This window comes from Pseudogymnoascus verrucosus (genome assembly GCF_001662655.1).
Source record: "Pseudogymnoascus verrucosus strain UAMH 10579 unplaced genomic scaffold scaffold_17, whole genome shotgun sequence".
NCBI lineage: Eukaryota > Fungi > Ascomycota > Leotiomycetes > Thelebolales > Thelebolaceae > Pseudogymnoascus > Pseudogymnoascus verrucosus.
The window spans coordinates 286769-314453 of NW_017263668.1; the positions used below are offsets into that span (position 1 = coordinate 286769).

Genomic DNA, 27685 nt, shown 5'->3' on the forward strand with positions numbered 1-27685 from the left:
TGGATGGTACGGCGGACAGCACGGTGACTATGTTACTACAACCCATGTGGTAGGGCGTTGTGCGCTGTGGGATTTGGGGAGGAAGGCGAGGGACGGGAGGGCAGGTGCTGTAGGTGATGCGGTCAAGCTGTGACTGGAACTGTAAGTTGTGTCGCATCGGTATGCACGCCCCGACAGCCGTCACAGCAGTAATTACTACTGTATAGTACATACATACTGTGGTACTGTCTGTACTACTATCTGGATATCACCGTTACAACCAGCGACGACGACGATGATCCAGCCAGCCAGCAGCTACACCACCACCGATCCGACCCCCCTATGAGATTCGAAAGGCTTGGTTTAGTCGACGGTGGTGATTACGTACGTACGGACGTACCAGTCGCGGGTGCGGAGTGCGAGACGATCCGAGAGAGTACGATGGGCGCTACGACGAGGAGGGCTGGAATTGGTAAGCTTGGGTCGCGGCGTGGTCCCGCTTTTTGGTGGCTTTGATAGAGGAGAGTGGGTAGTGGAGGAGGGACTGGGAATGGGACTGGGGAATCTCCCGTCGTCGCTGGCTGGGTGGGTGTCGCTTAGAGGGGTGGAGGAGAGGAGGAAGGCAGCAGTAAAGGGAAGTAAGGAAGGAGAGGGTGCAGGATGGTGAAGAGGTAAGAGAGTGGTGACAGAGTGGTGGGGGATTTGTGTGGTTGATAGCAGGTGTATGCCACTCGTCGTCTCGGTGTCGTCTTCAAGAGACTGTTGAAGCAATTGATATTCATATCCCCTACCACCACAACACAATCAACAACTCCCAATCCAATCCAATCCAATCCCATCCAATCCCAAAATAAACGCTGTGTCAAAGTTCCAGACTGGACTCCTCCTTCTAGAGTTCTAGAGTAAAGTAGTGTGGGGCAAAAGGAAATGATACAGTACTCATACCCATCCCATCCCTCCCAACTCCGTACCATACCTACCCTTTTTGCATGGTATCCCACGTCTGCCTAACTTTTTATGCACGGTCGGTGGTAAGAGTTATGAATAAATCCCGTTTTTATTTGCGACTAGGTTTAGTATAGTGACTGACGACGGCTTGGATGCGTCGCAATGGGAAAAGTACATGGTATATCACCCTAAAGTAAGCATTTTTCTCGGGGGATATCCAACACCCGAGAGATGCTCAGTGGTTGTTTAGCTGGTTGGCGTGGCTGTAGTGGCTGTAGTCGCAACAAGCGCCACGCGTGGTTGGCCTGTTAATGTATGGAAACAGCTATAGCAGCCATACCAAACCCACCCTTTGTATCTTCTACCGCCTCTTCTCTCCCTTCCCTCGTACTTCGGACCCGGCGTCACCCTCGTACCTCGCATCCCTCGCATACTTCGCATGTATAACCCCACCGAGCGGACGCATCAAGCTCCGGCGAAGAAAGTTATGGACAGTCTCTCAACAGAGGCAAAAAACAACTGTCATACATAATAACAACCACTCAAAACAACCACACCCCTCCCAAACTCCGTAGCATATCTAATTAAATCTTGGGTTACCTCCGTACCCTATCTCCATATTCTACTTTGCTTGTCACATATATACCTATCGTGCCCTCTCCCTCTTCTTGCTCTTTGTCCCTTTCTCTTCTTCTACTATACGCTTTTGCATAAATAATTTACCCCACACGAACGACGACACGGTTGAATACCGAACCGCGTGTGCAAACCGGCTATAACATAATACGGCGCTCCTTGCTTCTACTTCTAATCTCCATGTCTGTCTGAGACTTTTTCATTCTTCATTCAGAGCGTAACACACACTGCAAAAGCACAGCACAGGAGCTGGTGCCACCGCTCCCCACGCTGCTGCAGCCATGGGGTCTCACCCCTCCGAAAAAGACCTCGAGGTCCCGACAGCCACCCCCTCCACAAACGGCGACTCGTCTACCGACGACGTCGAGAGCGCCAACTACCGCAAGGCCGTCGACAACAAGGAGACCGGGTCGCCTGCCCACAAGGACGAGGCCGACCTCAAGAAACTCGACTCCAATGTCATTAAAGTCAAGGACGAGGACGACGATCCCTTCCGCCACTTGCCAGCCGACGAGGCTGAGATCCTGAAGCGACAGGTCGATATTCCCGTCGTCACCTCCACATACTGGACCCTGTACCGCTATGCCACCTTCAACGACAAGCTTATCATCGCGCTGAGCTGCGTCTGCGCCATCGCGGCCGGCGCGGCGCTGCCTCTCATGACCATTGTCTTTGGTAACCTGGCGGGCCAGTTCCAGGGCCTCTTCCTCGGGTCGATCCCCAAGGAGGAATTCAAGGGGATTCTCTCACACAATGTTTTGTATTTTATCTATATCGCCGTCGCCGAGTTCGTTACGGTCTACATCTTCACGGTCGGGTTTATCTATACGGGAGAGCATATGAGCGGGAAGATCAGAGAGCGCTATTTGGAGGCGTGTATGAGGCAGAATGTTGGGTTCTTCGATAAGCTTGGTGCCGGTGAGATTACCACGCGCATCACGGCGGATACGAATCTGGTGCAGGACGGTATGTCTGAGAAGGTCGGCCTCACCCTTGCGGCAGTGGCGACTTTCGTCACGGCCTTCGTCATTGGTTTCATCAAGTACTGGAAACTCACTCTCATCCTGTCTTCCACGGTCTTTGCGATCGTCTTCCTCATGGGCGGCCTGTCGCGCTTCATCGTCAAGTATAACAAGAAATCCCTCGAGTCGTACGCCCTGGGCGGCACCATCGCCGAGGAGGTCATCAGCTCCATCCGCAATGCGACCGCCTTCGGCACACAAGACAAGCTGGCCAGGCAGTACGATCTGCATCTCGCCGAGGCCGAGAAGTGGGGTTACAAGGTCAAGGTCATTCTCGGGTTCATGATCGGAGGCATGATGGGTATCGTGTATCTCAACTACGGTCTTGCTTTCTGGCAGGGCGCCAAGATGATCGTTAACGGCGAGACGGCGCTCAGCAACATTTTGACGACCCTGCTGGCTATCATGATTGGTGCTTTCTCGTTCGGAAACGTCGCGCCTAACATCCAGGCTTTCACCACTGCTACGTCTGCTGCTGCAAAGATCTTCAACACTATCGATCGCGTGTCTCCGCTGGACTCCTCGGACGATAAGGGAATCAAGCTCGAGCACGTTGAGGGAACCGTCGAGCTCCGCAATATCAAGCACATCTACCCCTCGCGCCCTGAAGTCACCGTTATGGAGGACGTCAGCCTTTTGATCCCAGCTGGTAAGAAGACCGCTCTCGTTGGCGCATCTGGTTCCGGAAAGAGTACCATTGTTGGTCTCGTCGAGCGCTTCTACGATCCCGTCAAGGGTAACGTGTACCTTGATGGCCACGATGTCAGCACGCTCAACCTCAAGTGGCTGCGCAGCAACATCTCCCTTGTCGCCCAGGAGCCCGTCCTCTTCGGCACTACTATCCTGGAGAACATCCTCCACGGTCTCATCGGCACCAAGTACGAGCACGAGAGTCTCGAGAAGAAGACCGAGCTCGCTGTGGAGGCATCCAAGATGGCCAATGCCCACGAGTTCGTTACAGGTCTTCCCGAGGGATACCAGACTCATGTTGGTGAGCGTGGATTCCTGCTCAGTGGAGGCCAGAAACAGCGTATTGCCATTGCTCGCGCGATGATCTCGGATCCTAAGATTCTGCTCCTCGATGAGGCTACATCTGCTCTTGATACCAAGTCTGAGGGTGTTGTCCAGGCTGCACTCGAAGTCGCGGCTGCTGGGAGAACTACTATTACTATCGCTCATCGTCTGTCTACTATTAAGGATGCCGACAATATCGTCGTTATGCAGGAAGGTCGCATCATCGAACAGGGTACCCACGATCAACTTTTGGAAGCTCAAGGCGCGTACTTCAGACTCGTCGAGGCGCAGAAGATTGCCGCTGTCAACGCCGTCACCGCCGAGGAACAGGCAGCTATTGACGCCGATGATGAGAAACTCGCTCGCCACATCTCCGAAACCGCAGGACAGGATTACATCGAAGACCCAGATGACAAGAACATCGCCAACAAGCTGAACCGCACCGCGACCGAGAAATCCCAATCCAGCGTAGCCCTCCAGAAGCGCGTTACCGAAGGGGAGCAGACCTACTCCCTCTGGACCCTCATCAAGCTCGTCGCCTCCTTCAACAAGAAAGAAACGCACCTCATGCTCGTTGGTCTCTTCTGGGCCATCATCTGCGGTGGCGGCAACCCCACCCAAGCCGTCTTCTTCGCCAAGCAAATCCTAACCCTCTCCTTCGCGCCCACCGCCTCCTCCCCCGCCCAGGTCATCAGCGACTCCAACTTCTGGAGTCTAATGTACCTCATGCTGGCCATCGTGCAATTTATCGCCTTCGCCATCCAAGGGTGGGCCTTCGCATTCTGCTCCGAGCGTCTCGTCCACCGCGTGCGCGACCAGGCTTTCCGCTCCATGCTGCGCCAGGACATCGCCTTTTTTGACCGCGACGAGAATTCCGCAGGCGCACTGACATCTTTCCTCTCGACCGAGACGACGCACATCGCCGGTCTCTCCGGCGCCACCCTGGGCACGATTCTCACCGTCGTCGTGACCCTCATCGCCGCCCTCGCCGTCTCCATCGCAATCGGCTGGAAGCTCTCCCTCGTCGTCGCCTCTACAATCCCCATCCTCCTCGGCTGCGGCTTCCTCCGCTTCTGGGTCCTGGCGCAATTCCAGAGCCGTTCGAAGAAGGCATACGAGTCCTCCGCTAGTTACGCGTGTGAAGCCACATCAGCTATCCGCACCGTCGCTTCGCTCACCCGCGAGAACGACGTGCTGGACAAATACAAGGAGCAGCTCGCCTCGCAGGCAAGCGTCTCCCTCAGATCCACACTCCACTCCTCCACCCTCTACGCCGCCTCGCAATCGATGACCCTCCTCGTCATGGCCCTCGGGTTCTGGTACGGAGGCACTTTGCTCATCAACAAGGAATACACAATCTTCCAATTCTTCCTCTGCTTCGCCTCCATTATCTTCGGTGCCCAGTCCGCCGGAACCGTTTTCTCCTTCGCCCCCGACATGGGCAAGGCCAAGGAATCCGCCCGCGCCCTCAAGGTCCTCTTTGATCGCGTCCCGGCTATCGATTCCTGGTCCACTGAGGGAGAACACCTCGAGTCTATGGATGGGACGATTGAATTCCGCGATGTCCATTTCCGCTACCCCACTCGCCCAGAACAGCCCGTCCTCCGCGGCCTAAACCTCACCGTCAAGCCAGGCCAATACGTCGCCCTAGTCGGTGCCTCCGGGTGCGGGAAATCCACGACCATCGCGCTTTTGGAGCGTTTCTACGACCCCCTCGTCGGCGGTGTCTTCGTGGATGGGAAGGAGATTTCCACGCTCAATATCGCGAATTACCGCTCCTACCTCGCCCTCGTCAGCCAGGAACCTACGCTCTACCAGGGCTCGATCAGGGATAACATCTTGTTGGGAGCAGACCGCGATGACGTCCCTGATTCCGAAATCGAGCATGCGTGTCGCGAGGCCAATATCTACGATTTCATCATGTCCCTCCCCGACGGCTTCGGTACCGTCGTCGGTAGCAAAGGCTCTATGTTGTCTGGTGGGCAGAAACAGCGTATCGCCATCGCGCGCGCCTTACTTCGCGACCCCAAGATTTTACTGCTGGATGAGGCCACGTCAGCGCTGGATTCGGAGTCTGAGCATGTGGTGCAGGCGGCGCTGGATGCGGCTGCGAAGGGGAGGACGACGGTTGCGGTGGCGCATAGGCTGTCGACGATTCAGAAGGCGGATGTGATTTATGTGTTTGATCAGGGGAGGGTGGTGGAGCAGGGGACGCATGGGGAGTTGATGAAACGGGCGGGACGGTATGCGGAGTTGGTTAATTTGCAGCAGTTGGGGAGGAATAATTAGGTGTCTGCCTGATGTGTGTTGTGTAATTATAATTTCGATTTGGAAGTGGGAGATGTGGGAGATGTAGGGAGGATGGATGGGGAGATTTTTACATGGCCGTCTTGGGGGATAGAGAGATGGTTTGGCGTTCACACATATTTTTTTTTGTATAAGGGAGGAGAGAGAGAGAGAGTTGGATGAATGTCGAGATACCACGGCCATCGAAGCCAGGGGAAGAAGGGAAGGGGAAGCTCAACTCAGTTACGCACACCATCATCTGCACAACGTCTGCGATGGGGACGGATTTTTTTAATTGTCATCATGTTAGCATATCATCATATCGTATATATATATTTATAGGAACATAAACATCATATAAGAAGAAGTATCTACGACAGCGATCTATGTACAGCGCGCATTAGTACGGTGTGATGTGAGGGAAAATAGCACCACTCCTCCTTCGGGGCCGGCTTTAGACATGAGATATTCCAATCCCGCCAGTTATCCAATACCTACATCCCTCCGTAACAACAACGCACCCATCCACCAGCGCCCCTTCCATCTCTCCTCTCAATGAAGTTGTCGTGATAACCTCCGCCTCCTCGCCACCCAATCCAAACCAAGCTTTCGTGGCTCAGTTGGCTAGAGCGTTGGTCTCATATGTTGAATATGACGTTACTGAAATAAATAAACAGTCACGGTGATCCAAAGGTCGCAAGTTCGAGCCTTGCCGAGAGCAATCTTTTTTTTGTTAACTTTCCTTTTGCCCTCCTCCCCTTTTAGATTTAAGATTAATATATCAAAAAAAAAAAAAAAAAATAGCAAAAAACATACAACAGTGGGTATTCGCTGGTGGTCACCCACCCAACTACTAATCCACTGATCTCAAGCTTTCAGTGGATTAATACTCAGGACGGTGCTGTAAGGCGGCCTCCTTACTCGGGTCAGTTACGGTCGTCACGTGGCGCCCTAGAGACTCGGGGCCGTTACGGTTCAATCGCGACTACGAGCCTTAGGCACATAGCGTAAGGAAGCCTTAGGCACACAGAGGGTTGAGTCGGAGGGGTTTCGGGTATTTAAAGAAAGGGGAACAGAGGGTTTCCCCTTCATCTTTTTTGTATCCTTCGTAGTAGACCTATAGGATTGTACCTACTCCTATCCGACTCGCACTCCCATATGCAACTTATCGTGATACGGTGCCCTGTGTCCTTACATATAGGGATAATGTAAAGATCTACGTAATCTACACTAGGGTTGTAAATAAGATTAAAGGTAAGTTTAATCTATATTATACTTATTATCTTCTAATTGTACTAAGATCCTTAGATATACAAATAAGTTATAGGTTAGAAAAGCAATGCTATATATAAGGAATACTATAGGTTAGGGCTTATTAAAGAAAATAGGAGAGGATAATAAAACTTTACTAAAACTAACTAGCAAGTTTCCTTTAATCTACTACCTTATACTAGAACACAATTATATTACAAATGTATTATTAGTTACTAAAGATCTATAGAGTAAAGAAGGGTAGGCTGTTTTATAAGATCTATATAGTTTATATATTAATAATAATTAAGTAGTATATTAACTAGATAAATAGCCTGTTAATAGAGTATGCCCTTATAATAATTATCTAACTATTATAGTAGAGTAAGCATAAGATGTAATTCTAAGGTAATTAAAGCTAACTAATTTAGGCTAAGTCTTCTAATGTACTTAAAGCATATATATAATTATTACTAACATAAGCTATAAGATACCTAAAGTTAACAACCTAGCTTATACTCCTACTAGCTTTCGAACTAAAAGCTTCTATTTACTAAGTACTATTATACATATTATAAATGGAGTTATAGTAAAGATAACTAGAATAACTATTATAAATAGTATCTTAAAAATCTAATAATAAGATATAGGCTTCTTACTTTTTGCTATATGCTTACTATTATAGGTTACTATCTATACTATATAGGTAATAAGAGCCTTTCTCTATTATAAAGGATATAGTAATAGATAATAAAATCTATACTCCTTAATTATATTAATAAACACCTTAAGACTAGTATAAAAAAGAAATGTTTATATCCCTTATGTTACATACTACTTATAAACGCTTTAGACTCCTAAGCCTATTTTTAGAATGCTTATTATATTAAAGAACTACGTTTAAACTATATAAGTAGGAAACGGAAGTGTAAAGATAATAAGGAAAATGAATAAGACATAAAGGGCAAGGCTTTAAACTATATAAGCAAAAAGGCAAAGAATGAGGACAAGAAGGTAGAGGGGGAAAATGTAGGACCTACAACAGTTATAAGATAAATAATACTATTGTTGTTTTCAAATTGCGATTTAAACTGTGGCTTAAATTGCGGTTGCAGTTGCGGTTGCTAATTGTAGCTGACTTCTTGGACGAGAGTGGCTCTAAGAGCATTTCCGGTATTAGTCATAAGCACACAATTCCAGATTCGGCACTAAATACATTCCGCAGGTGTACCAAAAACTGTTAAGATCACGTGGCGAAGGGCGACAAATTGCGGTTGCCAATTGTGGCTGACGATGTTGTGAGGAGAGCCATTAACGATGTTGGCGTGGTGCAAACCGTCGTCGCTCTGAAACTAAGATTACGTCTCAGATGCGGATTCAACTGTGGCTCTAATCCCACGTCCGGTTGCCATCTATGCTGTGAGTGAGAGTGGTAATAAGTTGACGGAAATAATGGCTCACAATTTGAAAGAGCAGCAATCTGCTGGCCATCATCCGGTGATACCAGCTGTGGACCACACACCTCAACTTTATGCTGCAAAGTGCGACTCACACGTAAGTAAACCACTACGACCGCGTAAATGCTCTGTGGCACCGTTATCGTCCCTCGTCTTGAAAACCTAGATACACCTGACGTATCGCACCCAAGGCGGGGATACCAGTCGCTTTAATGCAGGCTTGGGGAGATGTTGCCGTTGGTCCGTCATAGAGCTCATTATTTCTTCAGCGGTTGATATTCTTCGATTCTTATTGTAAATGAAGTTCATATTGATGGTATTTGGGTACTTGAAACCCAACGACCTCCAGCCATTATCCTCCACCAATTATCCTCCACCCAATTACCCTCCACCCAATTACCCTCCACCCAATTACCCTCCACCTACGCCTCACAACATAATCAGCCACAGTTGGCAACCACAACTACAACTCAAGCCTCAGTTTGAATTGCAATTTGAGAACGACAATAGTTTATATTATTTATATTATGACATATGATTCTAGTTGCAGGCAAACGTAGAACTGTCACCACTTCCTGTTTTACGATAGCCCCGGTGACTCCTTGGCTGGCTCGTCTTTTCACTTCCGTGTGATATTTCGATTGTATGAAATGCTATTTACATGGTAGTGATGTTACACTAATTTTGACACTAATTTGGTGCCTGAGACTTGCCCGCGCCGCAGCATCTCAAGCCCTGTAGCTAGGTTATGCAACCGCCATTAATCATTTTACTCGGGGGTGGTTTCAGCTTCTCTTCCGAGTGTCACGAGACCATTGCTATAGCAAGGCTTTATAGGCCAATACTTAAGCCGTTATGCCATATCAGTGATGATGGCTCTATCATATCATATATCTCTTCGAACAGTGGTCTAAAACCTTGCCTCATTTCTTAACACGTCTCTAGTTTAAGAGCTTCATTCTGAGACAGATCCACATAGATCAAAAGACATCTTGATATCATTGTGAGCATCACTCTACCGAGTTTAGTATCCGCAGCATTAATGAGTATAATTCAAAAATTTGTCGGCTATATGAAAATTGGCGATCATGGTAAGATGCATATCTCTGGACCCTTAGGAACCAAGTCAAACCACAGTCCTCTAAAGCCATTCTCCCGAGCTGATCTAATGAAATTCACAAAGGTGACAAATTTTGTCAAGTAGGCCACAGATATTCCAGGTCCAGGTATCATTTCAAGAATTTCGTCCCCGCATTCCCGGGTAACCTCTAGAATGGCTACAAGGAGGGGAAAACTGGTGTTTTGCATCGTAGTTTTGCCTTGCAGCTGTGTAGAGCATTGCTTAAAGTCACTGACAATGGCATTTGCATATACCTCAGCAATCTCATCATTGACGCCAAAGGGGTTTTTTAGACGATGAATAACCAGTAGTGCTGCGAGGCGATACACCCGGGCCTGGGTGAGCATGATCAAAACCTCCGACGCGAAATAATTCTCTGCGAAGCCTGACGGGATGGTTGGTTCCCATGACCGGACTTTCTCCTCGATCCCTAAAAATATAGCCGGGTCCCCATATGCACTTGCCTCCCCATATGCACTTGCCGAGCCTGCCATACTAGCTGCGTTGCTTAAATCGCAAAGTTCGTAAAGAATAGGTAGAAAGGAAGAGCAAATCCCGACAAATCGATCAACCCGGTGCAGATCCGGGGCGAACCTGATTACTGGAATCTGTCTTTTGACAAGACACTCAACCGTATCCATCAACACCGGCGTTGCTGTAATGGAATGAAGCCACTCCTCCCTGCAAAGCGCCGGGTACCATGGCTTCACACCAGTGAGGGAGTGTCGCAATATCATATGTGACCCCATACATGTTGTGAATATGTCAAAGGTTGCTAAGGATTGTCCCAAAAGAAGTATTCCAGCAGCAACATGAATACTATTGATGTGTGTGGTACGGAGCTGTTCTAGCCCTGTGGCACCCCTCTTTACATAAACTTGGTCTACCATCGATTTGCGGTGGTGGGGTTCGCTCAACGCCCCCAAGATAGCTAAAAAGGTGTGCTCCAGGAGTAATGGCGAGGAGAGGTAGATGCTTGTCAAAGTTGAATGAAACTCGCGAACAAATGTAGGCCCGATAACGAATTGCTTATTGGCCATATAGAACTCTTGGAGGTCTAACGCGCAACCCTGGAGTGACACGACTGAGGAATCGGCAAGACCCGCATATCGGCACAACAAATTTGACACAGCGGAGTTGATAGTAGCTGGATCTTGCAGCCGTACATGACGACTGATGAAACTGGAGGCTGCTGCGCTGCCAGTGATTTGGGGCGCCTGTGGGGAATAATCCCACTTCAGCTCCTCAGACGCTGAATAGTTGTTGCGCCAAACCTGCTCCGTACAGCCATTTCCAAAGACTCGAAGAACTGGGCGACGACCTGGGGCCAATTGGTGCCGTCTGGTTTCGCACTTCTCTTGTGCATGGCGGCATCGAAGACATGCTCGCGAGTTATCCTCGAAAACGCACTTCCCCTTGACCACCCGGCAACGATCGCACGCTCGACTAGATGGCATCCGGCAATATCGGGTAAAAGTAGAAGAATAATACTTCGTCAACCCGGTCGCTGAGAGGAAGGCCATTCACTTTCTGCGTAGTGAGACCTCCATGGTAAGTCGAGTAGTTCGCGAAGCGACTTTCACCCAGAATCTAGATTGTGAAAGGCCTCACGTGCGCTAATTCAGTGGCGGTATTCCATGCTCGAGATCAATCAACCAACCCCCCTAGCATTTTAGCGTAGTCCGAGGGTACTAGATACAATAGATGTTCCAAGTCGATCAGATTACATTTACTGTTTATACAGCTTATGCATGTCCGTTAAATGTTCTGAAACTCCACTGTCTTACCAGACGGTAACAGATGACATGGTATAAGGTAATCACAAACTTGCCTCAAGACACTTCCCCTCGTCGTAGCTTTCTGGTCCAGCCAGGATACCCTCAAGAATACATGGATATGGCGAGGAACAGAAGGATTACGCGGCGTACGGGATGTGTCGCTTGATGTACATACGTACATCGCGAGCATGTGCACACCTGCCAAACAGACTTGGCAGGGTACAAGATGGGGAAATATACACTAGCCATTTCGATATGAGGAACAGTTGCGCCAGGCCCCGGTTGCGGTCTGGGTGTTTAAACCATTCGGAGCCTAAGGTGTGCGCTATCGTCATAGGGTTTCCGGAGGTTTGTTTCCAAAAGAGTCCTAGCTTCCAATAGATCATTTTCAAGAGTTAAGTTCACAGCGTAGTTGCCACCCGCTGCCGTCCATCCTGACTCGATATATGCTCAATAATCTCAATTTGTCCGACTTCCAAGTCGGTAAGAATATTCTCCGAAAGACCCCCGGCCTTAGACTTCGGATGTTTGAGACAATATCTCATATCTTACCCCTATTGTTAGGAGTTACCTGGGGGGAGCAGCCCAAAACATCTTAAAACATTTTCATGCGTGTAGACATGGCTATGGCCCTTATTTTCAAATGTTGGATTATAATAGCTAGCCCCAGAGCCGTAGAGAACAGGACCGGCCATCATAAACCCCAAACGTCACCTAACTGATTAATAGCTTATCAAAAGCTTATTGATTGTAACACTTTGGCTTACCCTCGACGTAGGGCTCTTTAGCCGACTTATTTACTGCCTAGAATGTTTTCTATGTTTTCTAATGAATGTCTAATAAACAGGTATACCTACAGAATGGCATAACTGCGTCACTACTCAGTTTGAAGCACCTCCGACTGGCTATTCCGTATGCTTTCTTGGAGCCAACTTGGGCAGCTTTTGACCAAGGACGCGAGAGCATAGCCTGCCGGTAGGAAAACTTGCCCGCTCTGCCCTTTTACAATATGTGAAACAACTGCTTCCGCAACGGCGTCAGCCTCTATAGTCCGTGAATTCCACAAACTACTTTCAACCTGTTTTTGGATGAGTGGTGTGCGTACAAATGTTGGATGAATTATCCTAGAATATTATGAGCTTTGGGGAATTTCTCAATCAGCAGCCCAGTGTAACTTACGATGTACGAACTTTCCTTGCATCATACCTATGCCGAAGCTCCTGTGCCAGGCCTTCATGAAAACTCAGAGCCGCGGCCTTTGTACAAGAGTATGAAACATTCGATGCAAGCGTCACAAAGCTCGCCATGCTTGCAACAGTGACTACATGGCCATGGTTTTGTTTGATCATGTGCGGAAGGAATTCACGCACTACCCAAAAATGAGCAATATTGTTGACATCAAAAGTGCGCCGAATTTCTTCATCTGTTTCGTCGAGTAGAGGTTTTGCGCTGCCAATACCTGCATTATTGATCAAAATGCTCGGGCAGCCCACATCCTCACTAATACGTCGTGCTGTACTGCGAATTGTCTCTGGGGATGTAATGTCGCACTTGTAGAAATGAACAAGAGTGGGCATGGCGACCTTTGGGGGCGTAATATCGAGTACGACCACTTTGATATTGCGTTCAGCAAATTTCCGTGCGATCTGTTCACCAATCCCACTGCAGCCGCCGGTAATTAAAACAACTTCTCTCCTCCAGTCCCACTTGTCCGAAGTCCAGTTGTTCAGAATCAACCTAGACAGAGCTTTGCCGCAAATATATATGATTCCAGCGGTGCAGAGTGCTTGCAATCCCAGGCGGCTGTAGCGATTGGTTGATATGTGTCTGAGAAAGGGGTTCAGTACAAGCTTCTCATGTACTTTTGAACTAAGGATGTCGACTGACTGAAATATACGGGCCCTAATACAGAGTATGAGCCCCGGGCACGTAACCGACCAGAATTCTGCCATATCTGACGCTCTGTATGGTGGCAACTTGAAAAAAAATGATAAAGAGATTGTTTCAAACACCAAGTGAGCACATCTATTATATAGACAGATCGCAGTTATTCTAACCTCGGTATTTGTTATTTTGCCTCGGTATCAAGAAACAATTTATTGATTCGAGTTATTCCACCTCAATGCTCCGATACCCCAGGAGGTGCAAAACTCCTAGGACACGCTAGGGTAATGGGGCGCCTGAGTTTTGCGCTGGCAACCTCTTAATTAATAATACATATCAATAATACATATGATCTTTAAGCCAACTTCTCAAAGTGGGAGTGGGTCACTTCTTACATGTCACGGAGCGCCGGACTTGACTGTATTGTAGTAATGCTATGCGGCCCAACGACCGCCGCGCTTGCATTTGGGGAGGTGCAACATGGTGCCGTCAGGGCTGAGCCGGCTAGGACTCTTTGGGTAAAAATCCTCCGGCAGTCTAACTTGTTGTGATACGATGCACTCCAGGCTTCAGATAGTTTAGCAGATATACCTACCATGCCCTGGCTTAAATCGCCACTAGCGCCCTGCCTTGCCGCCCGGCTCCACGCACAACCGTGGGCCCACAAGACATTGTCATAGATGCGGCTTAAAGACAAAAGATATTTTGTGCGTACCAGGAGCCGAGGTAATAAGTGAATAGTTGACCGCGCGCTCCAAACTCATGTGCTCTGGAAAGGAAACGTACAAATTGCCGGCCTTTCCCAAAAACAGTATGGGGTGAAAGACCACAATATTTCAATACTGGAGATGGCCGCCGCAGGGATTGAACGTCGTGTGGATATCACAATTGCTTCGTGCTCAGGGGTCTTTATGTGTGGATGGCTTTACTCGTCTCAACGGTTTACTGCATCGAACCCGGGACCAGCCATCGTCTTGGCCCACGGCCTGGGTGGAACGAAAGAGCTAAAGCTTGATGTGTATGCCGACAGTTTCAATCGGATGGGATACACATGTGTTGTCTTCGATTACCGTTGCAGTGGTGGATCTGATGGTCTGCCACGAGGTCTAATTGACTGGCATCAGCAGCAAGAGGACTGGAAATCTGCTATCGAGTATACCCGTCAGTTGGAGAACGTTGATTTGGAAAATGTCGGCCTTTTTGGAACATCTTTCAGTGGGGGCCATGTCATACAACTGGCCGCTATTGATAAGAAACTGAAAGCAGCCATCTCTCAATGTCCCTTCACTTCTGGCTGGCAGAGTGCTCTTTGTACAGGAATTGCAGCCGCCACGAGGATTGCAGGGCTTGGTCTGCTAGATATTCTCTTTGGCTCAGACGAAAGGCCAATAACCATACCGCTGACCGGAAAGCCAGGTGAGAGTAAGTAAACCCTATTATACTTAGGAGAATAATACTAAGGAGCTAAAATCTACGATAGCGGCTTTGATGAATGCTCCAGACGTACTCAGCACGTTTCCACCACTTATCCCTGAAGGTCATCCGTTTCAAGAAAGAGTCCCTGCTCGCCTAGCTTTAAAGCTTCCTTTCCTGAGACCAGGATCTTTTGCATCAGAGACTGAATGTCCAATCCTTTTTGCTATATGTGGCAAAGACTCAGTGGCACCCGCAGGCGCAACCTTGGCATACGCGAAAACAGCCTCCAAGGGAGTGATCAAGTGGTATGAAGACGTAGGCCATTTTGAAATTTACTATGGTCAGGCATTCCAACAAGCTATACAAGACTATAAGCAGTTCCTCCAAGAATATTTGCCAATCAAGCGCCAGGGAGAGGAATAATTGAACAGAGCATAACATACATGCATAGCGAATGCTACAACATAGCGAATGACACAAAATAGCGAATGAGACAAAATATCGCGACCACGCCACAAGAATTGCGATAAATCCACCACCACAATAGAAATCAATTCAAACTACTTACTTACCAACGTGTCTATTACAATCTGACAGTGTCGACTCTCTGTCTTTGATACTGGTGGGTGACCACCAACGAATACCTTCCGTTGTATGTTTTGACTTTTATTATTATTTGTAGAAACAAAATTAGAGTTTTATGAGTGTGCTGTTATGTTAATGTGAGACGAAGAGCATAGAGCAGTGACGCCATGTACTATGTATTCAAACGGTATAACCTAATCTATTATCATAAGCTGCTCTCCCTTTTACTCGTGATATAGTGAATATCAGGGCCGTCGAAGCATGGAACGACTATTGGCAGACACCTCCGTTCTAGTTTTGGTATTTGCCAGGCTTCAACTCGCTTTAGCCGACCACCTGTAAGGTTATCGGTGCGGACACGAAGATTAATAGTCTTTTTTGCTAGTGGTGCTAGGTCCTGTGAAACTGTAGAATCAGGCTCTTATAGAGGGACGAATCAATGTATGAGGGCATGCACGCAGGTCATCGGTTAGAGCGACGAAGATTGGAATGGGAGGTCGAAAAACGAGGATATCAGAAGGCAAGACTGGTATACACTTACATCAACAAGGCATGCGTCTCCTTGAAGTGTGTACAGTCTTGGATTCTGAAGATAGGCATAGAACCGCATACTTTTGTAGTAGGATGATTGTCTATGCATCACTGGTCGTCACCAAGGTAGTCACAAACAGTGAGAAATTGGCAGTATCATGGAGTTACACCACGCAAACAAGTATCATGATGGGTCATAGTTTCTCTTTTGGTACTGATATCCACATCCCATCACATGTAGCAAACCTTACACCGTTCTCGTTCTTCACAGTGACATCTATAAAGACCTTTCTCCCCTCAATCCTATTCAACGTCGCCGTCACTAACACAATGTGGGGAGTAGCCAAAGGCTTCTGAAAACGAACATTCATGCTCGCAGTGAACATCGCAATGCCGTGCAAGTTCATGACATTTGGCGGTGTTGTTACTTTTCGTGCCTCGACGTCTTTGTAAACTTCGTGGTTGACAAAAATCATACTACCCATGGCCTCGTCCATCAAAGCAGAAATGAGACCACCGTGAGCAGAACCATTAAAGCCATTGATTCCTGGGCGTAGGTCGAAGATTAGGGTTGAAGAATTGACCAAAAGCCGTAACGCTGACCCTGAGGGAGGAGATGATGTAGTCTTAGAGAAAGGATCCTGGTAAAATCCGACACAATTTGGTATTGCATCATCGTTTCTGAGGCTTTTCCGGAAGAATTGATCTTGTGTTGGGCAATACCCATTCGCATCTTCTTGTAGTCGACATGTGGGTGTGAATGTAACAATGCCAGTTTTCTCTAAGATAGCGGCACACCACGGGATCGACTTGAAGTAATCCATTCGGCTGAATATTTGTGGCCCTGAAAGAATGCGCGATTATCGAGGTGTTTTGTTGATACCAAAATGAGATACTTTTGAACGATGGTGAACAATATATATTCTAAGATGACCTAGCACCTTGGCTAGGTGTGCCGCGGTACGCGGTTTCCCGATAGACATATGCATGTCGCGGACCATCTTTTTTTTGGGCCAACTGAGGCAGAGATCTGCGGCTCAATAAAATCTTCTCAGCCCACTCCGACAGGCCAAGTATGCGATGTAATTGTCTTCGATAGAGATCTGCGGCTCCATAAATCTGCTCTGGCGCACTGTGGTGGAAGCGCGCCCACTCCGACGGACGAAGTAGTCCCAACGCCAGCCTGCTTCTACCTTCTCAAGTGTCACGATCGAGCACGAGAGACTTCAAAATTTCTCTATTGTCTATCAAGATTTCTTATCATGGACAAGACCAATCTTCGTGAGGCGCGTCTGAGAGCTCGAAAATCTCTAGATAGAGCCGGTAAACTCGATTTCAAGCCTGTTTCTTCTGCAAAATGGGTAGATGTTGAGCGTAGCTGGACGGGGAAAATTTACGTCCGCATCAAACGACACTGTGCGCGACTGCACCCCAGAGATGATCCGTTGGTGGTTTGAAAACCTTGTACGACAGACTACCTGGGATGGCATTGGGTTTAACGGTCCTGAGATCTCCTATCACCTGTGGCATCACCGCGATCATGTCTCAGTGGCTCCTCTTACCGGCAGTCACAACAAAGGTTTCGCGACCCACGAGAAGTCTCGAATTACAGAACAGTTCAACGATCACCATAACAAAATCGAAGTGGATGTCTACACAGAACGCCTCGATGACGAAGAGTTTAATTTCTCAATCAAGAAATTCGGGTTTACCGCCGTCCATCTCAATCACTTTTACTCTGCTGAGGGTGATGGCTCTCGATGCTACGCTGAGAATGTAGTTGGTTTGGATGTCCCTCTCCTTGGGTGGCTTTTTAACTGGGTTATTCTTCCCTTTATATATTCGAAAAGGACCGCAGAGCATTGGATTCGTCACAATGTGGAGGAGACAGGAAGGTCAGAATAAATTATTCCGGTGTTGTACAATTACGACAAGAAACTTGCGCAGCGTGCGAAATAGGACTGGATTTTTATTATACTAGTTAACCCAATCTTTGGTGACGCTTCGTGCAGCAGGCCAGGATAACCAGAAACGCGAAAAGAGGATATAGCCTCATGAATGTGCTCGGCAACGCCTAGCTCATAAGCTCGTGCGCAGCAGTTGAAGTGAAACAAAAAAAAAAAGAAGGCAACCTTTCAACATGTGAGAACAGGTCAACTGACGGGTCAGGACAATTATAATTTTCGAAGTTAACAGGTGCGGCGAGAGCGACCTTGGGATGCTTAGCACCCAATTCAGGACACGTCACGTTTACGGCTACACAGATTCTTCAAAAATGACGGCTCAAACTATTACCTTAGCTAAAGAAGCAAAGGCTCCTATTTCCCTATGCCTTAATGGTAAGAGGTGGAGTAACTGCTAGGCTCTGAAAGGGACGGATTTGACAATTATCAATTCCTGATGCTGATTTGCGTGGTAAACGGATAATCCTAACTGAGCTAAGGGTGGAGTTGGTAGAGAAGCAGCGCTCCAATTTGCCAAATGGAGGGCTAAGATAGTTCTTGGGAGCCGCGATCCACCACCACATGAGCTGCATCCAGATGATGCAGTGCGAGAAATGAAGTCTGCAGCATTAGCTGCTGCTCATTAAAACACGACAGTTCAATGGTGGGCAGTGTTCGGCGGGTACCACTTGGGGTATATACCCGGAGCTTCGCGGGTAGAGTAGGTAGGTAGGTAGGATATCACGGGTAGGTATGGGTATATACCCGGGTATATGAGGCTCTGCTATAAAATTGCTATGCAGAAAAGTAGAATTGAGGTTAATAATAACTATGATAATAACGTTAGGTCGTGATATAATAATGTAATATACTGTTGCAACCCCTATTCCTCCCACTCATCGTCTCCATCGCCTTCGCTGTCGTCACCTTCTGGAAGTACACCCCAATCCCGTAGGCAGAGTAAATATCTTACAGTTGAAGGCGACAGCCGGTTCCGCTTCTTAGTAATTATATCGCTGCCATTACTAAATACCCGCTCTGATGCAGCAGATGTAGCTGGAATTGCAAGATAGTCTCTTGCAATTTGCGCAACAATTGGATACATATACTGCTTTGATAACCAGTACTTTAGAATATCTGTCTGTTGGCCAGGCCGTAGCTCAAGTATCCACCGCTTCCACTCAGGTTCTTGAAATGAGATTCCTTCTGTAGCGTATAGATCATCGTCAGAATCAGTCTCATGGACTGCTGCATTAGCTAATTCTGTCTGCTGCTCGATTCTCTCAGTGTCAAGATGATATTGACGGGTCTTATACTGTGTAAAGACATCTTGAAAGTGAGCTCTTACTCGATTCCTTTTACTTGCCTCTCTACTACTTGGCCATAAGCTTGTAAAGACTTTAAGATTCATTCTTAGATCACAAATTGTAGCTACACTTAAGTGGCTATACTGCTGGTTTGCTAAAAGAGTATAATACTCATTTAGCTTGTAAAGCGCTGCGTTGCATGCAATTCCAATTGTAGACTGCTCACCCACTTCCTTTAGCATATAATTAAGCTTATTAATCATTTTTAAATACTGTGGAATAGCGTAGTTAAGAGTAGGGTATGTGCTAGCTTGTAGCTTCTACAAAGGGCGTAAGAAGATAACGAAAAATAGCTCAAGCTCTTTAATCATTGACCAGTCATTAGCATTAAGAGCAATATCTCTCATGCTAATATCCCACTGCTGCGACGCACAGATAGCTGTAATTGGCACTTGAAGCTTTATTACGGATTTAAGCATCTTATGTGTTGAATTCCAGCGGACTGGCATATCAAGTGATAATTGCTGTACTTTAAGGCCAGCTACCATTGTTTGCTTCTGTAGAGCGTCCTTCCATAACCGGCGATTCCGAAACACATAGATATGTCTCCGAAGTTTAGCAAGTGTATTCATAACTTCTGTATGAGAATCAACAGTGCGTGGGATTCGTGCAGCACCTAGCTCACACCTATATGTCTCCGACTCTGCTGAAGGGTCCGCTTTGATTGTCTTTAAAGCGTGTTGAACAGCAATATTAATAATATGTGCAATACAACGTACATCGCCTTCTTTAACAGTAAAAGTCCACGGCTGTTGTATAGAAGTTGAATGATTGCGAGCTAAGAGCTCGTACTCAGCAAGCATAACAGTGTTAGCTGATGCATTATCTCGTGTACATGTAAAGATAGCATCAGTAATCCCCATATCATCTGTAACGGCATATAATTGGCTTGCAAGATATTCACCGCTGTGAATTGGCTCTTTCAGATGAATCACATCTAACAGATTTGACTTCTGCTGCCACTTGCTATTTATCTAATGTGCTGTTACTGCAGAGTATTCGGTGTAGTTGCGTGCAGACCATGAGTCGGTAGTCAAGCATATCCAGCCTCCATTTGCAATATGAGAATGGAGTTCTGCTTGTAACTGAGCACGGCATAGTGAGAACCGCCTTTAAAGGTCGCGATGTAGTGTTCTAGCAGATACTGACAAAGTAATAGGGCTTAAGAATTGAATAATTTGACGAAAAGATAGACTATCAACAAGGCGTAATGACAGATTGTTTGATACTATAAATTGTAGCAGTAAATCTCTATACTTTGATGCATTGACTGGCTGCTTAGCCGTTGTCTTCTTTAGCTCAAAGAACGATGAGCTACTTGACGGACTTGATGCTGCTTGTGCCTAGTCGTTCTTTCTCATGCTAAATGAGATTTGCGGGTGCTTTTGGGTGTAGTGCTTCCATAAGTTACCAGTTGATTTATCTGAGAATACTAATGGCTGCGGTGAATAACCGCAGTCTGGCTGGCTACAGGTAACCCGAATAGTTGGTGGTGTAGTGTCCAATAGCGTACGCATATATAGATTCTTAGCAAACAGCGGTGAAGAGCTTGGAGGAAGCATTGTACGAGGTGGCTGGAGATAGAGCGATGGAAGAAGAGTAGGTAAGGTTGGCTCATTAACCTCATCGAGGCCAATGTCGTCGAGGCCAATAGGCACATCTGATAATGAGGAGTCGCTCATTATATGTTATGGCATCTACATCACAAGCATATTACGAGCACAATATGGTTATATTCATAAATTCTAATTACTTGGCAAAGCTTGGCAAATACCCGGGGTATATACCTACCTACTCGAAATACCCGGGTAGTTTTCTCATATAAAAGGGTAGGTATATACCCGGGTATATACCCGGATACACTGGGTATATACCTACCTGTGCCGAACACTGATGGTGGGAGTATGATATGAGCAGTCTGAAAAGTGTCGAGGGACCCATAATATGTAAGGCGGGAGTCCCGAATCCTGGGAGAGTTTCAAAGATGGGTTGGTTCTTGAATGTGAGCCAACAGACCTCCGAGGATTATCTGTGATGGATGAAGAGTACGGAGAATGTGATCGAGCGCATTTACAAGCTGGCCAGGATATTTCAATTCCGGGGCAAGCGTGTATTCTAGGCAGGAGAAGTCAGATGCACCAACGGCGTGTGCACAGTCGAGAGCGAACGGCAATTGGCATTGGTGCTGATTGGATGGACATAGGCGCCTCCATAAAAGTAGAGAAGAAGTCTCGCCCTCGGACGTTCTGTAATACGGATATAGTGTAACGTCGCTCGGAGTCCATGGTTGCCATTGGTGATATCGACGGACCTGCAGGCAATACCTGCATGCTTGTAGAAAGCCGTAATGTTTTGTCTTGTGGGGAGAGCTATGGCGCAGCTTTGCTTGAAAGAAATCCAGGTAGCAGATCGCATATAGGCCAATGCAAGAATACTTGTAGTTGACCGACCAACAGATAGTCGTGGAATCATCTGGATCAAAAACGTAATTAAGCATTGCAGGACTGTGTAATGTTATTTATATCATTAGACAGCCCTCTACGTGATAGTACAAATTCACTTTCTTCCCTTTGGAAAGCTGAAGCCTCTGATGGCTAGGCATCTTGCTCTAATTGAAGTTTAAGTTGATTTCAGGATTGGTATTGAAATTGAAATATCTGACAGTTGACGGAAACTTAGTGCTACTCGTACACGTACTTGCTTATTGTCGGCCACAACTTATTCTTGGGCGAAACTTCCATTATTGGGGCTCGCTTGGCGCAGATATCTACCAAGTAGTACGTTCCACGCTCCATCCGACTCGTCAACTCTTCGACTCTCCGACTCTCCGACTCTCCAACTCTCCGACCTCCGACCTCCGACCTCCGACCTCCGACCGCCTCGTCAAATTCCCCTAGCTTTCCGATGTTACTTTTTGGGTTATGAGGAGCTTGGCTTGGAGCTGTAGACAAATTGGCCTCGGCTTCGTTGCTCCATTGTAGTGCTTCAGAAGAGGAACATGTCCTTTTCGAGTAACACATCAGGTTTGTGATCCTTTCCCTTCCCCTCAACCCCTCCGTACCCCTCCCCGGTCCCCCACAAGAACACATCTTACAGGTCTGGCAGCCGCAATGGGTATCTGTTGGCGTATTGCCCATAGATTTGTTTTGGTTATTATGGAATACCCACTCCATGCACCCCGCATCACAGTACAATTTCTTATTAAGGCAACAGTAGCCTCCCCAGGTTTTCTGTCACCTTACTTCTCCATCCTTCGTACAAACGACCACGTGCTCGCTCATTATACGCCCTGTCGACAAGAAGGCCCATAGATTCGTCGTATTCAAGCGGCGCTGTTGCATCTCCGGTCGCCACTGTCGCGTTCTATGTTCGCGAAGCTCAAAGGCTTAGGGATGCTGAGATAACACTCCTTTGCGATCGAATCTATAGCTTGAGGATCGCCTCTGTTGCGGTCGCGCATTCACCAATTTGACAGAGGCGCATCGCGAAGCACCGACCAGAGGGGACTGGCTTCAACCTCTTTGCGGCGACAGGTGCGGAATCCTCTTTGTCTGTCTGCACCTCGCAGTCCGGATCGCCGAAATGGTTTACGACGCAGCGGTAGATGCAGCCTTTCGGGGTAGCTGTTATATTCCCTTCCTCCAAGAGGAGCTATACGTCAATATTACAAATGGCTGTGAGTTTTGTCTGCTGCCAGCACTCGCTGGGTACTGCTAATAAGCCTTTCTAGATCTCCCTGGCCGAATATGTACAGAGGTCGCGCCAAACATTACATGTTGCTTGCCATGCCCCTTGACGGACTGGTTATACTCCGATTCCTTCTATACAGTAACAAATGCGAGTAGTTGGCTAAATGTGGTGGGACTAGTGTGCACAGTGTTCCTGCTCGTTTCGTTTGCGATTCTGCCTGTTGAGAAGACGCATCGGCACTATCTGAGTATATGTCTTGTCATTGCTATTCTGATCATGCAGGTATGCAGTCTAGAGCCCCCAAATCTTCTGGTTGACAATGGACTAATCGTCTGTTGTAGTTGGGATTTGTTATTCCCCTAGGAGCGAAACCTGCGCAATGCGCCAACAGCATTACGCCCCATGGTATGGAGAGTAGCATAACATGCGCACTATCTGGTGCATTTCTTTTGGCCGGTGGTTGGTGCGGCATCATGTGGGTGTTTATGCGTGCCCTTGCGCTGCACTTGCAAATATGTTGGCAAGTTGTTATTGGAAGAGCCTGTAAGTTGAACCTCTGACTAGAACAAGGGTATAAATAGCTGACGTAGATGGCTCTTAGTTATGTGGGGTGCTTTAGCTGGAGGCTGGGGTGTTCCTGCTATTGCTCTTACTATTGCTATGGTATTCAGCGGAGTTTCTTTTCGCTTTGGAGGTATGCCTGACAAACTATGGTCCTCATCTGCCTATGCTAACCAAGTTTAGAAACATGCTATATTAACTATAGGAACAGCCTTGCGGATTTTTGGATTCCGCTTCTGACATTTAGTGGCTTAACTGTCATCATCCAGTTTACTACGTTTGGATACTGCATAAAGGTCTATTGGGTCTCTCTTTCTGATAGCTGCAATACCACCAACAGCTCTGCGCTTCCGTCGTATTTGAATGATGTCGTTTCCCTCACTCCACGACAAGCCTACCGCCGAATTCAACGAATTGTGGAACTTCAATGGAGGGGCATCGCAGTTGTCATCATCATCATAGTTGATGTCATGTTCTTTGCGGTTGTCTCGACAATGCACAATAACCAAATTAAGGCAGCAGATGTCTCGATGGTCACTGGTGAACCTGCTAAACTAGGAGAGCCACTAGACCCATCCGTGGATTGGCTTTTGTGCTTGGTGACTAACAAGGGCGACAAAGACCCTTGCTTAGATAAATCCGCCAAGCTGATTATGAATCAGGCCATAATTACCGCTGTACTTGTTCTTCTCTCTGTAAGTCTCCTTCTGTTGTTAGTAGGTGTGAGGTGTAGTGCTGACAATCCTAGTGCAACGGCATTTGGTTATTGCTTCTCATGTCTCGCGTCTCCATGTTCACGGGCTGGTACTACTTGGCTAAGCCAGAAGCCAAACCTAGTGTCGAGTTTATAAGTGCAGATTCTGCCAGAGCTTACAGTAAGGATCCTAGAACTTACGAGATGCTTGCCTCAAATGGCCGAGATGTGGACAACCCGTTGAGACCCGATCTTTCTGTAACAACCTTAACTCCAGCCGTCATTTCTCTAACAGGGAGATCCGGGAGGCAAATGCCTGATTATTTCAGCTGCGAAGCCAAATATCAAAGTCCCACGCATTCATTTTCGTCACTGAGACCACCACCGGGCGGCAGAGATTGGAATGCTGCTGCAACACACGCACCGTCAGCGCACCGGGGCCACGTCGATCGGTTGAGCATTAACAAATGTTAGGGTTCCAATAACAACACTGCCTTGTCTATAATTCACAAATGATCATAATGCTGGGATAGCACAACAGGTAGCCTTGTCCAATTGATTCCAGCCTCACCACATGTTTCTCACATAGAGTATTTCCAGCTATCGACTTGCGCAATACCATCACTCGCTCAGCACATCTTCTTCTCTAAGTCTTCCACAATATCACAGGACCATTTCAACTCCCTCATCAGACCTCACCGACTTCCTCAACAAGCTGTAGCAGATAACGGATCATCCTTCGCCATGTTATATTTCTGTGGTAGTAGTGGTTTACTTACGCGTGGTGGTGGCACTTTGCGGAAGAAAATTGAGGTGTATGGTCAACAGCTGGTATCACCGGGATGGTGACCAGCAAATTGCTGCTCTTTCCAAAATCGTAAGCCATTTATCTCTGCCGGCTTATTACCACTGTGAACACTCGCGATCAGGATTCGCGGCCCGCCAACTCAGTGACTGGCCGCGAATTCTGATTAACACAGGCCCCTCAGTTCAAGGAGGGGCCGCGAATCCATGGATCCACCCAATATATGTAGTTCTGGCAGCGGATTGCGTACAACTGGGTGAACTCATGGTTGATGGTTTTCCAACATAGTTTATACAATCGTCCTAGGTGTCGGTGCAGGAGTCGCGGGACCTCAGTCAAGTGCTTGCTTACTTGTTTATTGAGCAGTGCAGCCTTTCCAGCTGTTAAAATACTCATTGATATAGGTTCTCCCCCTGCTGCCTTGCTTCTGGTCCTCACGTGAGCATACAAAAGCCTGGTCTCGCTCTCAGCCAGACGGGCCTGGACTACTCGCAGTTAGCCTACCCTTGCAAACAGAGCGGTGACGATCAAGACGGCTGGACTCTGAAAGGGACTGCTTCACCACTTGAGCTGGTCCTTCGAAAAGGAAACGTTGGACACAACTATCCACAGGCGGAGACATGATTCCGTCGACGACAAGAGAATGAATGGCCACTTACCAGGACCAACTACACACCCTTCTATCTGACAGCTGACTTGAATCCAACAAGCCAGAACAAAATATGTTGGATAAGAAAAACTTACAGAGCCCTTGGCAAGGGAAGGCCTTGTAACATGTTGAGCTTTACGTCGGTGCCTTTCGATTTGGAAACGGAGATCACTGGACATATCGTGGCACACCTTAATATATTCTCTAGTAGAGATTACTTTGGGAGTTCTCCGTCAGATATAGACATATTCATCATACTGCACCATTTATCACCACCAGGAGAGGAAACATGCTACACAGGATCCACTGGTGAGCCTGTTCCTGTGACCAAGGGTTGACTTCGAGTCCCACTACGCAAAACCAAATCCCAGAACCCCCGTCATCGTTCCTGGTTGCCACGTCGCGAGTTTTATTCTACGGATATTCTGCTTGTGTTTGTTGCAAACGAAGTTTACCCCGTTGAAGTGGAATTTTGGCCAACAAATGTGATTGTTAAATCTGGTGGGATGCTGGTCTTATAGGTGAGCTCAGGAGAAACTTCAGGTACTGGGACATTTTGGGGCCACGGTGATCTTATTGATCGGTATGTTCTCTATATGCATAGTGATCTTCATCTACACCTTACGATGGCTGTCTTTCCTAACTTTTCGATAGGTCGGATGACGTCTTCAGTGGCCAGAACCACGTTCATTTCGGCCCAAATTATTATAATTGCGTTACTTTACCCATAATTCCTCCCGAGTAGTTCAGTTTTCATCCGAACAATAGTTTGCGTCATTTACTACGCAAAATATTACTATCCTGGTGTTTTGTACATGGAAAAGATTAGACTGGACATCCGACTGTAGCGCCCGCCCCTTTTATTTACAGAAACGTTTTGTCTTGGGATTGGTACCGGTAGAACTTATCTGCCTACTTCAGTGGCTAGATCAATTATGAATCAAAGGGTAATGATTGGGACTTGTTGTTGGAGGTTACTATGCCGGATATTCATGCAGTTGAATATCAGCAAACTCAGCGTTTGGAGGTCACCAGCATGTCCATGGCAACCCCAAATCCCCCGCCTGGTTGATTGTCATGGCCCCCCACCTGCGTAGCCAAATTGACCACTGTAGAGTTTGGTAGCAGAGGAGGAGGTGGTGGTGGTGAAATGCCTGAGACAAGTGGGATGGTATTAGCGCCAGCTTTACCAATAAACTTGTTCCAGCCCAACCGTGAGTTTTGCCCGCTCATGATCATGATCAGGCTCAACTGTGATGATCATGAGCGGGCAAAACTCACGGTTGAGCCGGAACATGTGTAACTCTTTGAAAGATAATAGAACCTTCACATGAATACTTATCCTATAGGTGATAGGTGAAGTGGCGATGGTGGACAACAAATCTAGATGGGAGAAGGAAGGACCAGAACTAGTGCACTCCTTGGTCTACGTCTTCTCCCAAGTCCGAACTCCGAATGCCGAACAGTAGCGACGCCGATGTTGAAAACGAAACCAAGGTGCCTGCGTAACGCCTACCGAGACAAGACATCTCAATAGGGGCCTATCCAGGCAGATTTTTCCAATTAAGTGAGCCCACATCTCTACTCTGAACAGTAAATGGTTTTCTTTATATTTCCGTAGCACAGCAGCTACTACTTGTCACAAGCGAGCGCACGTGCAGACAAGAATCAGACGCGTGACTGCTATGCCGCATCATTCAAGAAAGAGGGAACCTATAACGAGATGCTGGTACAAGCAGGAAGGGAGCCATGACCTCGGGGTGTTGTCTAGCAAATGCACATATTTATTAGCTCCTCCATAAGCTCCCAAACTAGCTCTCTCTAAAACCACTGGGCATCCAATTGATAGTGACAATTTATTGTACGACTGATACACTAATGAGGTCGAACCAAGGGTAGAATGGGTCTTTGGCTCTGCCATCGCCGAATTCGGTACCGAATCGGAGAAAGGGTTTTCCCATCAAACACCCTCCCGCTGCTCTAAACTCTCTGGCTGCAAATGGGCAACTGCGGCAACTGCAGGGGTTCAATTTGTGGAATGAGAACAGGAGGCCAAGACTTTGTTTGCC

General features: G+C 47.3%; 7 protein-coding genes and 1 non-coding gene across 8 annotated transcripts; 5 read left to right on the forward strand and 3 right to left on the reverse strand.

Annotated features, from left to right (window-relative positions):
* The first annotated feature begins 1180 nt into the window (after positions 1-1180).
* Positions 1181-6384, forward strand: MDR1 (GTPase-activating protein). The gene has a single exon (XM_018273830.2). The coding sequence runs from the start codon at positions 1845-1847 to the stop codon at positions 5886-5888; it is 4044 nt and encodes a 1347-aa protein (XP_018131084.1). The 5' UTR covers positions 1181-1844; the 3' UTR covers positions 5889-6384.
* Positions 6385-6489: 105 nt separating this feature from the next.
* VE01_04356 lies at positions 6490-6606 on the forward strand (the record flags this gene model as incomplete). Its single annotated transcript has 1 exon — positions 6490-6606. It is a non-coding gene; the product is annotated as a tRNA-Met (tRNA).
* Positions 6607-9269: 2663 nt separating this feature from the next.
* VE01_04357 (uncharacterized protein) lies at positions 9270-11079 on the reverse strand (the record flags this gene model as incomplete). The annotated part of the gene is made up of 2 exons (XM_018273831.2): positions 9270-10930; positions 10999-11079. 2 exons carry the CDS (start codon positions 11077-11079, stop codon positions 9680-9682), a joined length of 1332 nt encoding a protein of 443 aa, XP_018131086.1. The 3' UTR covers positions 9270-9679.
* Positions 11080-12666: 1587 nt separating this feature from the next.
* Positions 12667-13559, reverse strand: VE01_04358 (uncharacterized protein; the record flags this gene model as incomplete). The annotated part of the gene is made up of 2 exons (XM_059463610.1): positions 13379-13559; positions 12667-13318 (listed from the first exon to the last, which is right to left on the reverse strand). The coding sequence occupies exons 1-2, from the start codon at positions 13441-13443 to the stop codon at positions 12667-12669; spliced, it is 717 nt and encodes a 238-aa protein (XP_059319754.1). The 5' UTR covers positions 13444-13559.
* A 664-nt stretch (positions 13560-14223) lies between these two features.
* VE01_04359 (uncharacterized protein) lies at positions 14224-15227 on the forward strand (the record flags this gene model as incomplete). Its single annotated transcript, XM_018273833.2, has 2 exons — positions 14224-14797; positions 14856-15227. The coding sequence occupies 2 exons, from the start codon at positions 14224-14226 to the stop codon at positions 15212-15214; spliced, it is 933 nt and encodes a 310-aa protein (XP_018131082.1). The 3' UTR covers positions 15215-15227.
* Positions 15228-16101: 874 nt separating this feature from the next.
* Positions 16102-16731, reverse strand: VE01_04360 (uncharacterized protein; the record flags this gene model as incomplete). The annotated part of the gene is made up of 1 exon (XM_018273834.1): positions 16102-16731. One exon carries the CDS (start codon positions 16729-16731, stop codon positions 16102-16104), a length of 630 nt encoding a protein of 209 aa, XP_018131124.1.
* Positions 16732-16997: 266 nt separating this feature from the next.
* On the forward strand, positions 16998-17844 carry VE01_10773 (uncharacterized protein). The gene has a single exon (XM_059464224.1). The coding sequence runs from the start codon at positions 17273-17275 to the stop codon at positions 17810-17812; it is 540 nt and encodes a 179-aa protein (XP_059320207.1). The 5' UTR covers positions 16998-17272; the 3' UTR covers positions 17813-17844.
* Positions 17845-21989: 4145 nt separating this feature from the next.
* On the forward strand, positions 21990-25424 carry VE01_04361 (uncharacterized protein). The gene is made up of 7 exons (XM_018273835.2): positions 21990-22240; positions 22431-22893; positions 22948-23189; positions 23249-23450; positions 23509-23601; positions 23652-24163; positions 24217-25424. Exons 2-7 carry the CDS (start codon positions 22800-22802, stop codon positions 24634-24636), a joined length of 1563 nt encoding a protein of 520 aa, XP_018131184.1. The 5' UTR covers positions 21990-22240; positions 22431-22799; the 3' UTR covers positions 24637-25424.
* Positions 25425-27685: the final 2261 nt, after the last annotated feature.